Source organism: Varroa jacobsoni, unplaced genomic scaffold (genome assembly GCF_002532875.2).
Source record: "Varroa jacobsoni isolate VJ856 unplaced genomic scaffold, vjacob_1.0 scaffold_773, whole genome shotgun sequence".
Classification (NCBI taxonomy): Eukaryota; Metazoa; Arthropoda; class Arachnida; order Mesostigmata; family Varroidae; genus Varroa; species Varroa jacobsoni.
In genome coordinates, this window is record NW_019213675.1 from 286,825 (window position 1) to 300,710 (window position 13,886).

The following is a 13,886-nucleotide window of genomic DNA, read 5'->3' on the forward strand; positions in this document are numbered from 1 at the left end:
TATCTATGTTTAGATATTAATTATAATTTTATTATTATTTTTGGAATTGGACAAATTTTAGTTAAGCTTAATTAATTTATTCGTATTATGATAACTCAATAATCAGCAAAACATTATCTATGCATTGATAAATTGCAGGGTTTGACATTAAGAAATTAGCTTGTTAAACTCAGTGCTCTGAGTATAGTTGCACACCAAAGAAAACATTGAAGTCATTTCGACATTTAAAACCCATGTTTTTATCGTTCATTGACCGCATCAATAACGCTTGAAGCCAAGCGTTTTGCGTCTTATTCTATAGGCATACGTATATGCTTCTCTTCCGTAAACAGCATACTCAACTCAACGGCAAAAGCATTATTCTTAACTAGGAAAGTAGGGTCCCTAATTTAAGTAAATCTACTCATCTCAGAATCTCGATTCGTTTTGATACGAAGTTCCAGAATGCGTCAATTCGTCCTATTTCACAAATACGCGATCAGCTGTTGCTTAGTTTACCCGCCCGCAATATTCGAATATTCGACCGAGTAAGAACTTCGTTCGGTTTCTATTGCAAAGTTTACGTGTAATTTTTCTTATGAGTGCGTCAGAAAAATCCATAATATGGACCCCAGTAAGTGAAACTACATTAATTGTGACATATATAAAGAGTATAATAATGAAATCGCGGGTCAAACATATTTTTACATCGCAACAGCCAGTAGCCTACTGCAAAAGGATAGACTTTTATCTGTATTATATTACTAATTATAAGAAAGGCTATTAGTTTTGTATAGGATGGGAAAAGAATGTTTGAATGCGAATACTCTGTGGGTTTAGCTTTGTTCAAATGATTGAATCTACACTTGATGCTTTCAGAGACGTTGTTGTATAGCAAATGCTATTCAAAGCAGTCCTCTATGGTTCTGCAGCTTTAGTAGTTTTGATCAGTAACGGTAACACGGTATTGTTACTTATATATAATATGGAAGGTTTATCTTTATCATTGTGTTTTATCATGGGTTTTTCATGTTTCTTCTTAATTTGGCTATAGAAAATTGCTATGCAGATAACTTTCTTTACGCTCGACAACCTCTGAAATCTTGTGTGCAGCTTTAGTTCGAATCCCTCAGTTGACCGCTGCACGATGCAAGTTCGATGGTCTGTTACAACAGGTCGCCGAGCGAACTGAAGATCAGGTGTCTGCAGAACAGGCTGATACTGGAGACGGAAAACAATTTGAGAAAGTCGGAGGGGGGGGGTCTGGTCAGAAGAATCACGGAAATCAGCAGCACAAATCATCTACGAAGCCGGTAAAGAAGAAGCTAGAAGCCACAGCCAACACAGTGATAACTAAGGTCAGTCGTTCATTGATGCGTGCACCCTTTCGCCTTACCTATTTTATGGATACCTTTTATTAAGTATATCAACCTTTAGAGAAACAAGTTCTTCTAAATGTCTTAACGCTGACCAATCTTGTATTGTAAATAGATTGTGTGACGGTTATCCAAAATATCGCATTAGCTCATTACACTTAGACTATATTCTGCTTGGTAAAGCAAGACATATGATGTTAAAACGCATTCATTTAATCGCCATACAATTGATAACATTAATTGTGGCGACGATGTTAACAATCATGACCATTGCAGATCCTTGATTGTTCGGTTGACATGGCAAATTTCGGCGGACGCTCACCGTTGTACCCAATGGTTCGCGCCTGGTGTCGAAACGACGCGCACAGAGACGATGCAAGTGACACGAGCAATTCATTATATAATTTCAGATTATTCAAAAAAGGAAGAAAAGTAACAAAGTATCAGCGCAATATTTTTTCAAATATAGCACTACTCCAGCTTACAAAAAACAAGTATTCATTTGACAGATTTTCACTACCCTATATTTCGTGGTTTAACATGAAGTACAGTTCAACTCATACAACGATTTTTGCTTTTTCGCAACAAACAATTTTGCTTGAACCTGTACTGGCGTGATTTGTTGTTGCGCATGTTGACAGGTGTCGTCTTCTGGCTCGGGCTCAGAAGACGAAATGTTAAACGATGGGCGGATCGTAACTGTAATGCCGCCACCAGCCCCGCGCGCTCCTGACGTGCCGCGAGTGCCGCCTCCTCTGCCGCCGCACGGTGTTCAGGAGATACCCATCGGATCGGTAAGAATAACAATTGTAATATTACGAACATTACATAATGGATGCTTCCGTTGTCCTAAATCGGCTTCATCATTTAAATTAAGTCAATTCGGGCCTCGAAACACGAATATAGTACAAAGGAATGTTCGGCTCATCTTTTAAGGAGTGTGGTCTTCAAAATCGATTATTAAGCGTTACCAAGTTTTTCGACAATTTCTTTAAGATAGAGATAAACTTCCTGACAACACAACTATTATTCTTATAACTCCATTTAAACCTGAAGTGTTTTTAAAGGGGGTCTTTTAAATATGCGAAACTCTTTACCGATTCAAGGAATTGTAATTGTTATAGCCTTATTGACATATTTGTTCGTTTGTAGGTAGGTGACGATTTGCCTGATGCTGAAACGATGCTAGCGGAACACAGAGAAAGATGGAGGCTCGTTCGGGAGCAGTGGGCAGAGGCGTCGGCCCTTAACGAGGAACGGTTTGTAGCTAATATCTTTGGATGATGTCGGCGGAACGTTTAGCGTTCCTTTCGTATCAGACTTAACGGTCTTGTTGGTTTTCGTTTGAATTGGGACCTAATGTCGGATGGAATCGCATTGAAATTAAGACAATTATATGGTTAATATTTTAACAGCTTACCACCAATTTGCCACTATTCAAAGCTAAGCTTGATAGTAACTCTATTGTACAAAACTACTGCAACATTTTATTAATATATAATTATTATACTTGTATTAGTTTATTGTATATATAGACATAGGTGTGAACATTGTCTCTTAATTGGTTTTAAAATATTCATCCCAACATTAATGCCATTGATACTGAAGCGGTGCAATTTATGGATTACTTGTAATCAAATCACTATACTTACATGTAATATCACCCTATGACATGGCTGAAGTTCCACAGAACTAGGTATCATGTTCACGCCGTAAGAAAATTACTTTGTCTGATTCATTTTGTAAATAGCTATACTGCGATTATGTGTATAGTTTCAGAACGCGCATTAGTCTAGTTGCATGTAATTTAGCGATCTAAAATACCCGGCTTGTACCTTTCTCGTTTTAGATACTTTGAGAGCTGCGAAATTCTTAGCAAATGCCAGTCAATTGAAGAGCCCGGGGAGGGCGCCCAGGAATGGGACGGCATTGAACCACTACCATAATCCAACTAATACAGAACCATTTGAAATGAAACCAATGAGCATCAAATGCGATTGTACGCTGTTGTGCTGGCAAGTATTATCCAGATTACACAAGAATATTTCGAACTTATTCAATAATCGTTCGTTACTCGTTGCTGTGTACCCGAAGACAAACCAGTATTTGACAACGAATACGACACTATCGTCGAGCTCTAAGAGCTTTGCTACGTATTATTTAGGTATATATAATTTGTGTATGAGAAACTGTGGTCAGATTCTATTACTCTACGAAGGTGCTGACTGAGACATTTATGAGTTATTGTCTTGTGATGGACAATGAAATTATTCATTGATTTTTCCTTTATTCTTATTTAGCCTATTTTTGTTACCTTGCAACCAGCGCACCTAGTCGAACTGTCTGTTTTTTTCCGAATCTGTCCGGTTTTACTCTGCTGACCTAGGTACAAAAAACAAATAATAAGCGAAACTTAATTTGTACTTTGTAATGTACTAATAATACACCTTTTTACGATAGCAGAAATATGGATGCCAACGAAATCATAGATAATAAAAATGCGATTATATATCAGCCGGTGAATTAATTTCTTTACTAAAATGCATGAATATATATTGTCAGATTTGGCAGCTTTAACAAGGGCTTCTGAGTTAATGTCGTTTACAAATCCTAATCGTTTTAATGATTATCTGTACGGTTCCGCCAAAAACCGGGTCTCATCGTAACCCCTAGATATTATATGTACAAAATGCAAGGGCAGCGAGTTTTTTTTTTGTTTTCTCATAAGATTCTCAATCTGCTATTTTCAGAGTAGCGCTGTGAAGTCGAAACTCTGCGTAGCATAAATAGTAGTATGGTTTTGCGACATTGCGATTTGCTTCCTTATGGTTCCGCAAGGTTCTGAATGAGTTAGCAAGAATAAGACATCTATTTAATACTTCTCAACAGCACGCTCGCAAGCAAACTTCATTTTTGTCCAGTTCGGTACAGTGACTCGGTAAGCATTTGTGTGTATGGGCATATACACATGTGGACATTTAGTTCTAACAGAACTATTCATATAAATTCAATTAAATGCGAAACCCTGCTATAGAACCGCTGAAATTGAGGAAATGGATCAGCATTGAAAAGCTTATAATTGCTCTTCTTTAGGGCTACCGTGAAAAAGTAGATATCTTGTCTTTATTCGGTAAGAAGCAATCGAAGTCTGATTTTCAGACTATTCCTATTTGGCTTTTAAGAAAACTGAAAAAAAAACCAACTAGGTACCGGTACGGAAAGCTTTTCTTGAAATTTCATTTTCTGTCAATGCCTTGGAAACGATAAGTCCCATGAGAACGTGCTCAATATGAAAATTGTCATTCCTAGCAAAGGCTATCGATTGGTGACGAGGGCCATTTATCGGTAACATAGATTTACATAGAAGAAGTCTGATTTTTGGGTCGAATTTCATGTTTCTATTTCCTTAACGCAAAATCTTCAAATATTCTGTGGAAGAATAGATTTAAGCGATTAAAAAGACTTCATTTCAGGTACAGAGGAACCTGGTTTACTAATATAATTATTTATTGTGACGCACATGTAGTATGCAACCGTAGAGGTAGCTCTCCCGCGGTACTGGTTCGCCAAATATTGAAAGATATTAATTACGTAGGCAAAATATCTGCTACGCTGCCTAGCTACTAGACAGGCCATTGGAAAACTGCTAGAAGATTTCCATATACATGTTTCGGTACAAGGCGGTCAAAAGGCGGGCTTACAAAACGCGTTAAATTCTAACGGACATCAAAACCAAAATAATATGAGACCTGTTTTATCAAGGTGGCATGGACCAATGTATATATAAACGTAAATGACAAAACGTAAGAGGGAACCAATTGAAGTATCATAGTACTTAAACACGGGTTTCTAAATGTTTACTTATGAGAACTCTTTTCATCAGCCTGCCTTTTGTAATAATGATGACAATAATCATTTGATTATATTCTTATTTTTTTAGGCAAATGGAGCTTTGTTGTACTAAAAGTTCGTACTACTGTTAATTATTACAATATCATTATTGTTATTATCATACCACCATTTGCATGTGTCTTAATTTGTTAAACGTTAGCACTGTCGATTAATTTTCAACTATTATAAACTCCTTGCATGTTTAAACTAAGTCAATGTAGATAAATCTTAACCAATTGATTCATTCACCAAAAAAATATGGTGGCATTTGCATAGACAGACGATGCTCTTTTTTTTCATTTTGAGAATAATATAATTATATAATGCCTAATAACTGACATAAGAATATAAAAAAGAGGGTAACTGATTGCACCCTTCTTCACGGATAATTCGAGCAAAAACGGCTTCATTTATGCGTACAAATGTGATAATCAAACAGCGGACCCAACTTCGCAGTCCAATTTTGTAATATACGAAAGCGTTTTCTGTAAAAAATCTATACCCGTTCTCTAACATAGGCGCCGCGTGCTTGGTCTCTAACGGACCAATAGATTCTTTATAAGTAAATAGATCAGTTTACGAAATTAACTGAATAAATTCATACTTATTCAGTTGGCTTCGGAAACAAGTGGTATAACTCTGTTTATGAACTTATCTCCCATACAGAAAAAAGTTGCCTAAAAGTCCTTGTAGATAATTCACGACTAATCGACATACTTAAAAGAACTTTATGATCTCGGCCGCAGTTCATAAAACGCCAGAACACCTGACTTCCTTCACGCTAACAACGCAAATTAAATTCAACTAAGACTCTAAATGATCGATCACAAGTGTGTAGTGAATAGCTCATCGCAACAAGGGAACAAAGCTACTTCACAAGGAAAACGTTACATAACAAAGCACATAATAAAGTACGAGAACCTCTTGAACAAGATAATCGGATGCAAGAACCGAGCGAAACGCCTTGTTGTAATATGACAATGAAATGACGACATGGTCAGATCGCTATTTTGCATGAACTTCCTTTAATGTGCAAAGAGGTCGAAACTGACCTCATTTACGAACTAAATGCAACCATTGTTGAGTTCTGGTGTACCAGAAGGCTTATAATGAGGTTAGCATCCTAAAGGCTTGATTTATTTTTTTCACGTGCATTCGGCAATTTGTGTATGCGCAATTTCTGACCCAATAGCAGAATATAGATTTAATTTTACAATGGTACCTTTAGACTGTGGCAACAGAAGGGTAAATTAAGAGTCGACATTTTTTAATCTAACTAGCGCACATCGAGTAAAAACGTTTTTATAGTTTTTTTGTTAAATTGTGGGTGACAAGCGCTTTTCTCTCTTAAAAAATATAATGTATAATTGTAGGTCTTAATAGTGAATATATGCACGTAACGTTTTAGAATAGAATCAGTATCCAGGTAGGAATATAGTCAGCTGTCACTACTAAGCTCAAAAATTAATGTTTTCTATTCAGCCACAGCCACTGACGCATGCCATTGCTTTTACCTAGGAATGGAAAAATTTTTCGCCAAAAGCTTGTGCTTTTCGGCTAGCCGCAAAAAAAAATTGATTGGACAGCTAACTCAAGAGACGATTTCACGGGCACTTGCACAGTGAACCCAAAAATCTACCAATGTGGTGCGTAATGCTCTTCGATTAATGGCGAGCGGACACAGTAAATCGGACAAAGGTGTATTGGGCGTTCATGAAACTATTCAGAGTTAGTGACATAGACGGGTGTGATCTACCCGTGTGCATCACTAACCATTTGAACTCCTATAATGCAGCCAATAACCCGAACATGCCAACAGCAATTACCTTCAATCTCGAGGGTCCGGTAGTTCGTGCAAAAAGAGCTCGACATCGCGACAATGGGAACTAATTCGTCACGAATATTTTCGCCATGCCATAAGAAATCTCTTCGACTTGATTGCTATAACGCCTAAACAATCCATTCCGTACAGCCTATAATACAACTGCCTGTATTACCAACAATATACTTTTTTTTTCGACATATAAAATAATCGTTTTAACATACAGCATTAGTAAACTGACGATTTTATAACAACCCGGTCGCTTAGTCGTCAGTATTGAGAAAGCATTATGTATAGGATGTCCTGCGCTTTATATTCGCTATGGCTTATTTTATGCAGGCGCTGTGTGAAGAACAATTCATTCCTAACATGACTTTTTAAACATAAGCAAATAAGAGATGCTTTTGCTTGAATATTATTATACGTTTATTATTGTAAGTAATCGTTCGGGTAACTGCAACAATTCGATTACTCGTGCCTTGTTTCATGGCAAATGACGATTGTGCATTTAAAGAACGCGTTCAAAAATGCCATTACTGTGTAAAACCATACTCTTCGGGAAAGTATCCTTAGAGTATCTCAAACAACATATTTAAAAAACCTTCCACACAAATAATTTCTTCCAGGAACCGATGAACGTAGGAATACGCGCTGTAAGTATATATGTAGCTTAAATTATGATAGCGATTATTTAAGGAAGGTTCATGTCTTTAGTAAAATAAAAGTCATACTTTTTATTGAGGAAGACGAGACACTTAAGCTAAAAGTGTACGAAATTGCTTACTCAACGTGTGTCTTTCATATAGTAACGTTTGATATCTACAAATGTTCGTTTGTTATATAACTTCGTGATGTCTTATATAATCAGCAGCCAAAGTGTGTAAATGAGTGTTTTTTAATTAAGTTTTTTACGCTTGTTGCATTTATTTATGCTAAAATATTAATTGGAAACAAAAGTCAATGCTGTTAATCGTGATTCGCCACCGAACATTTTTGTTACTTTTACTTATTAATTACTTAATAATTACTAAGTAAGACTTCCTTTATTTTATTCGTATTTACAGTATATGTGTTATACACAATACTCAATAATCTACGCCAGAAGCACTCTTTAGACTGAGTTATTGAAAATCTTCGAGGAATGACGTCGAGAGAACTTCAATGGTTATCAGGTTCAGGGAGCGGGCTCATGAAATCGAAATGTGTCACGAAGTACTTTCCATGAAGATCCTTCGGAAGTAACCACGAAGTTCTCCGTGAAACCTGCATTTTGCAGGCCTTTCAGTCTACCACAAAAACAACATAAATCGCCAATTATTATAAACCTTTAACTACTATCTTCAAGATAACTAGGATGTAAAACAGATAGTGCCTAATTTTCCTGTGTTCTAATTCCATTTATCAATGCCTACCTATTTATAAATGCCTATTTCAACACTTATGCAGCTATTAGAGAAATAACATTTAGTGGTGTTTATGCTTCGACGCCTCAACTCCATGGGCTGGACGTCAATACATTTTCTTCAAGTCGCTTTTTCCACAATGCAAACGAGTTTTCCAAAGCAACTTTTCAAAAACCACATTTAGTTGATAGTTCTTTATGTGATCTCTGCTTTAACATTTTCTAGCATCAACGGTATGTTTCAAAAAACCCAAAGCAGCTATTTTTATGTTTACTTCCAACCTTTGCTAGGTCCACTTCAGAAATGTTTTTAAATAATCTTCTGATAAAAATATTCCCCATTTTTACATATACATAGGTTCTACACTAACTCTATATTTATACCTGACATCACCGGCGCAAATGACCAGCACTGTTAATCTTCCCTCCTGAAATTTGGAGAGGATCGGCTGCGCATCAACACTCAGAAGATTCGTTTCCGAATGAGGAAGAGATGTGTAGAACTTTGTGATGGCCTCTTTTCCCACATACGGATTGCCATTCCAGATAACCTGCTGAATATTAGAAAAACGGAAGAAAATAGGCACGTACGGCTTTTTATGATTACGAAATGCAATTTGAAAGTATAGTTAAGGCAAAAAATGAATTCCGTTCAACGCAGGTGAAATATATGACAATCGATAAATTTGATCAACGATTAGTGGCTGTTTGCTATATGGCCAGCTACCGCCAAGTACCGTTCTTGCTTAGAAGTTCCACATGTAACAAGTTGTATTTTTACTAGAAAATACACTTTTCCCGTAACTTAATTTACTAATTTAGCATTTCAGCTATGCGTTTTGTTGAGCTGGCAAATGATACAGGCCATGGATTTACGTGGACTAAGCCAGGCTATTATATAGCGCCATATATGTTATATATGAATATATGTTTTCACTGTTCAGTACGCAACTTGTTTTCTTCATATATGAACCTGATAGAATAATAATATTAAATTAAAAAAAAAAAAGACATTACGCAATCATGAGATATGAAGATGAAACAACGTGATTTGGATACTGAGAGGATACGATGACGCTACTATGGGCAGACTTGTTAGATAGACTTGATAGATGTGAACACTCAAGGCAAAAAACAATGCAAAGAATTGACAAAATTATCCACCATGAATCAAGATTTTGATAGCAAAGAAAATTACAGATCTATCCACAACATTAACTTTTCCTGCAAAGCTAAATGTTCGAGTTTTACATTCGGCACGTTGAGCATCTCTTCAGAGGGAGAGCTTCAGCACGAAACAAAGTGCGTCCGTGCCCGGACTCAAATCTAGATGGTGTCCCTTATATTAACAGGCTGAAGGATTTCTTCTGAAGCCATCAAGTTCATACACTGCTATAACAACGTGAACAACAAAATCATGACACTATCGAATTAACAAAAACTAATGATAATTATAGTATTACAAATATATATACTCTAATTGGATATATTATCGTGCACAATTATTTGATTACACGTCGCGCGGATGATTAGAATCTCATTAATACGAATGCTTTTAAATGAAGGGGGCTCAACTACAGATATTTTTGAAGAATATTAAATAATTCCTACTGTTTGTCAGACATGCTTAATAAAAAAATTCCAAGGCGATTATAACAATGATAAAATCTACAAATTTAGTAACTTACAGAGTCCTCTTGATAAATATTGCCAAGTAGATGTCGCTTCTCGTCAAGCGTTTTATAGAAGACCTTGGCGAAGTCCAAGCCCGCCTTGGAAGCTGTAGAAATAGGGTCCTTTTGCGACATTTTGTTAAATATCCAGAATCTCGCGCTGCTAATAGATAAAATCAAGCACGTTTTCCACTTGTGAAAATTGCTCTTACTTTATAGCGTTTTGGTAATGTGGATTGGAACAACCAGTCCACACGTTCTATTAACGCTAAATCTGCACCCAACAGCTGACTGAAGTATTAAGAGCAGAACTCTTGAAAGAAGAATCCTGGTAGAGGGAAAGTTTGAATGCTGCCCGCGCTAATTCACGGCCGATCTGGATCCTTCCTTCATGTCCTTACCTACTGGTTATTTATGCCTAACGCCTTAAGTAGCAGGCGTAAAACACGAAAACATTATATCTGTACCTTGTCAATCCGTTCTCAGATATAGTCTAGCATGCAGGCCTAGGTGGCAATTGTAGTATTCCTATGATGGTACAGTGATAACGTATTTGCCTGCTACACTTCAAGGCTTATGGTAATTCAAGTCCGGTAGTGTAAACCAGCAGTCTAGAGCAATGCTTAGTGCCAGTACCTATTTACTAAATGAACTGTTTACTAAACCAGAACAATTTACTAAATGGCACGTATCGCAGTTGATTTAAGTTAATAATAACAATATCACTGCTAAGTATTGGATTTCCGCATAAACCGTAGGCGTTATGAACATACATGTAGTTAGATTCTGCTGCTTATGATAACAATAATAATCTGCATATATTTTTTTTTGTCTACAGCACGCCTAGGGTGCTTCACAGCTCCCGACTCTAAAGTTTCTTTGGACACTGCAACAAGACTGTCATTTGTGCGCGTTAGATTTTATCAATTAATGATTGGCATCTCTGCGTAGATGAGCTCACGATCCGAAAAACACCATTTTGTGGCGAATACTTGGGCTATTCCGCGTCCCGTCATTTTTCCAGACGAATATCTGAACTTTGGTGCGATTGGCCAGATTGGCCGGCTGTTACGTACTTGCTTATCTTTTGAGATTGGCATTCTTGATGAGTATATAGTAGTGTAAGAAATATAGCTGCGACAGTCACCCAGATAATGTTTGGTTTTCATTTGAGTATTATAATAACGATTTAATGCCTTATTAATCACTGACTAATAATTGATATCCCGCAGGCGTAATTAGAAAGGCATTTGTTCTCTTATACGCGTGATCATGTAACTTTGAATGCTGCCGTACTTGTCGGGTCCTTGCAATCAATTCTATAGAAGATTGAGGTATTGCGCAAATGTTCGTTTCATCAGTGAGGAACTTTGGGGCCACGTCATATCAAAAGAGTACACAAACCTGGCCGGTCCGGCTCTTACCCTCACAATAATAGTCGATAGGCCGGAGATGCGCTTTTAAACTGCTGGCTTTGATGGGAAGCAATTTCATTTGCTTACCTGCGTGTAATAATGTGAAGGTCTGCGCAAGCCGAACGTGCAGGAAATTATGAAGCAAGAAAATTGACCATTATTGATTTATTAACTATCATTTGTTATAGTTTCAATCTGCCTGTGTCCTAAGGGAAAAACGAATAATTATACTATCATTGATAGCTGCCAATATCAGCGGATCTCTACATTATGGAGAAGTTAATGCCGTTAGTGACAAATACTGCGATGGCAGTTCTGTGTTATGTGTACACGAAGCAAGCAATTAAAACATTTGCGCCGATGTTCGTTGAACGGGGTTTATTCGGAATCGACCTTTGTAAATCTTCAGGAGATAAAATAGCCGAGTCTCTTGGTGTTATATCGGCAACATGTTTTCTTGTACAGGTGAGTGCGATACATGATCTTCAGGTTGTCGCTAATTTAACATGGCTTGGGGTTTGTGAAGGTGGCTTCATAACTCTAGAGAACTAACGCCACGATACGCTGACGTATTTTATAACTCAGCTTGTCATTGATGAGGATGTACTCTTGAAATTGAGGAATCCCCCATACAGATCTTGTTTTTTATTTTAGTTTGACATTGGTTGTAAGTGCTTCTCGGTACACTTCACAACTTTTCAACATTTATCTGTGGGGCATTATACTGAATTTCATGCTCGTTTATTGACAGATGATATCCTAATATATGAGTGACCTGCTATTAAACAATTTTTTTTTTAATTTTCTGTCCGCGACTCGCTCAGAATGAAGTCAGTCCCCTCATTTATGAGGGCATTGGCACCATATAACTCAATATGCTTCATTCTCACAGCCTTCATAAAACACTATGTTATTTTCTGCTTGCAAATTTATTAATCTAATACAAATTTTATGCATGCTTCTAATAATTTTACTTCTATTTTGCGTTCTCTACGCCAGCTATCTGAAGTTTAACTAAAGGTCGGAAGATTTATCTTATCTTTATAATATATTATTCTGAGAATTCGGATCCAACTTAGATTTTATGCATTTCCATTATCCAAGAGGGCTTGTTTGCACGTATGCCATATTTGTGTATTGATTTCCAAAGCTAGTTTGTATAAATCATTCTCGTTAGAAGTTATTAATTTCATTCGACGATTACACTGATATTTTCATGCGCTATAGTAGCTTGTGGTAGGTTGAGCCATTCAACGATTGCTATCTTTCTCTCGTTGGCCAACTAAACGGTGTACGTATGACTTTTAGGATGAGAACATTTCTATGCGCCATGCTTAACTAAAATCTTTTGGCTCAATATCCGTCGAAGGGGCAATCACTAAAAATACAATTCAAATGGTTTATGTTATTTAACGTTCGCGTAGCGATATCGTTCATGCGATGAAATGTACATACGAATTAAATGGGATGAAATACGATTCAACTGGTAATAGAGAGGTCAGAATGGAGCTGGCGCCAAGTTATTGTATATTTTGCTGCTTAAAATATGACGTCGTTGCCATCTTAAACTTTTATTAAGTTGATATTAGTATTTGTTCACTGTAGCAGCTGCTGAGAAGCGGCTTTTTCTAACGTTGTTGTGCTCACCTGTATGCACTATATTATCACTGGATAGGTAAGCAAAGAACGAGGATAGAATCAAGTTAAATCCTTTTTATTTTTTTACTGATAATTATCCACTAATTCAAAGTTCTTAAAAATATTTGGCTTTTATCGACTTGTATTAATGTAATATAAAAATGTTTCGGTGATGGATTAAATGGTAGCATAGGTTGTGCCATAAGAGGGTTGCACAAGAAGATCTTGTGCTCGAGTCTAGGTATACGTGCAAAACATAATGAGACATTTCTCACAAAAAAATCTAAACAAAAGAAATTCGTATACATATTTATTAACGTGCGATACTCCACAAAGGTGGAAAAAAGCTAAGAAACGATAAAGCATGAGAGTTTTTCTTAAACACACTTTTAGAGCTCTTGTTTCAGCCAGGATTTTCGCGAGCAGTATCACAGAAAAATGATGGGTAAAACCTGATACCTTATCGCGTTTTTAGAGAAGCCTGTCGCAGAAAAGAAAGAATTACTTTTGAAGAGGCACAAACGCTACCAAAATGCCAACAGTGCCGGGAAAACACGTTCAAACGTGGCTATGCAGCCGAGTGCACGTGCTTCTCTTCTATAGCAGTCCCTCCCGTAAGGTTTCTAGAGCCGGAAGCTGTGCTACGCTCCTGACCTAGGGTAGGCCAAGCGAAAAACTTTATATATAAAG

At 36.9% G+C, this 13,886-nt stretch overlaps 3 protein-coding genes across 7 annotated transcripts in view; 2 read left to right on the forward strand and 1 right to left on the reverse strand.

The window, feature by feature from the left end:
- Window positions 1-465: 465 nt before the first annotated feature.
- Window positions 466-3,869, forward strand: mip40 (Myb-interacting protein 40). Of its 2 annotated transcripts, none has more exons than XM_022838714.2 (6): window positions 466-613; window positions 1,093-1,337; window positions 1,632-1,730; window positions 1,997-2,149; window positions 2,508-2,614; window positions 3,205-3,869. In XM_022838714.2, exons 1-6 carry the CDS (start codon window positions 604-606, stop codon window positions 3,299-3,301), a joined length of 711 nt encoding a protein of 236 aa, XP_022694449.1. In that variant the 5' UTR covers window positions 466-603; the 3' UTR covers window positions 3,302-3,869. The 2 variants fall into 2 exon arrangements, with proteins under 2 accessions (XP_022694449.1, XP_022694450.1); XM_022838715.2 differs by having other exon boundaries at window positions 470-613; window positions 1,155-1,337.
- A 3,908-nt stretch (window positions 3,870-7,777) lies between these two features.
- On the reverse strand, window positions 7,778-10,446 carry Nxt1 (NTF2-related export protein 1). 2 transcript variants are annotated; one of them, XM_022838720.2, is made up of 3 exons: window positions 10,159-10,446; window positions 8,855-9,021; window positions 7,778-8,354 (listed from the first exon to the last, which is right to left on the reverse strand). In XM_022838720.2, the coding sequence occupies exons 1-3, from the start codon at window positions 10,276-10,278 to the stop codon at window positions 8,243-8,245; spliced, it is 399 nt and encodes a 132-aa protein (XP_022694455.1). In that variant the 5' UTR covers window positions 10,279-10,446; the 3' UTR covers window positions 7,778-8,242. The 2 variants fall into 2 exon arrangements, with proteins under 2 accessions (XP_022694455.1, XP_022694454.1); XM_022838719.2 differs by having other exon boundaries at window positions 8,855-9,024; window positions 10,159-10,444.
- A 710-nt stretch (window positions 10,447-11,156) lies between these two features.
- Window positions 11,157-13,886, forward strand: part of Alg7 (Alg7 dolichyl-phosphate N-acetylglucosaminephosphotransferase) — an 8,928-nt gene continuing 6,198 nt past the window's right edge. The window contains exon 1 of one of the 3 annotated variants that reach the window (XM_022838717.2): window positions 11,157-12,023. In XM_022838717.2, coding sequence (XP_022694452.1) covers window positions 11,829-12,023 — 195 coding nt within the window. In that variant the 5' untranslated portion in view covers window positions 11,157-11,828. Of the gene's footprint in view, window positions 12,024-13,839; window positions 13,856-13,886 lie in introns of those variants that run through there. The other 2 variants (XM_022838716.2, XM_086969680.1) reach the window with 2 other exon arrangements.

What these genes read in the sequence shown, in the direction of transcription:
- mip40 (XM_022838714.2), top strand. An exon ending in CCAACACAGTGATAACTAAG is followed by an intron (nt 1,338 to 1,631) that starts GTCAGTCGTTCA and finishes TGACCATTGCAG; the next exon opens with ATCCTTGATTGTTCGGTTGA. An exon ending in AGGAGATACCCATCGGATCG is followed by an intron (nt 2,150 to 2,507) that starts GTAAGAATAACA and finishes GTTCGTTTGTAG; the next exon opens with GTAGGTGACGATTTGCCTGA.
- Nxt1 (XM_022838719.2), bottom strand. Translation starts at nt 10,278, where the DNA reads ATGTCGCAAAAGGACCCTATTTCTACAGCTTCCAAGGCGGGCTTGGAC. An exon ending in ATATTTATCAAGAGGACTCT is followed by an intron (nt 9,025 to 10,158) that starts GTAAGTTACTAA and finishes TCTAATATTCAG; the next exon opens with CAGGTTATCTGGAATGGCAA. An exon ending in ATTTGCGCCGGTGATGTCAG is followed by an intron (nt 8,355 to 8,854) that starts GTATAAATATAG and finishes TTTTTGTGGTAG; the next exon opens with ACTGAAAGGCCTGCAAAATG.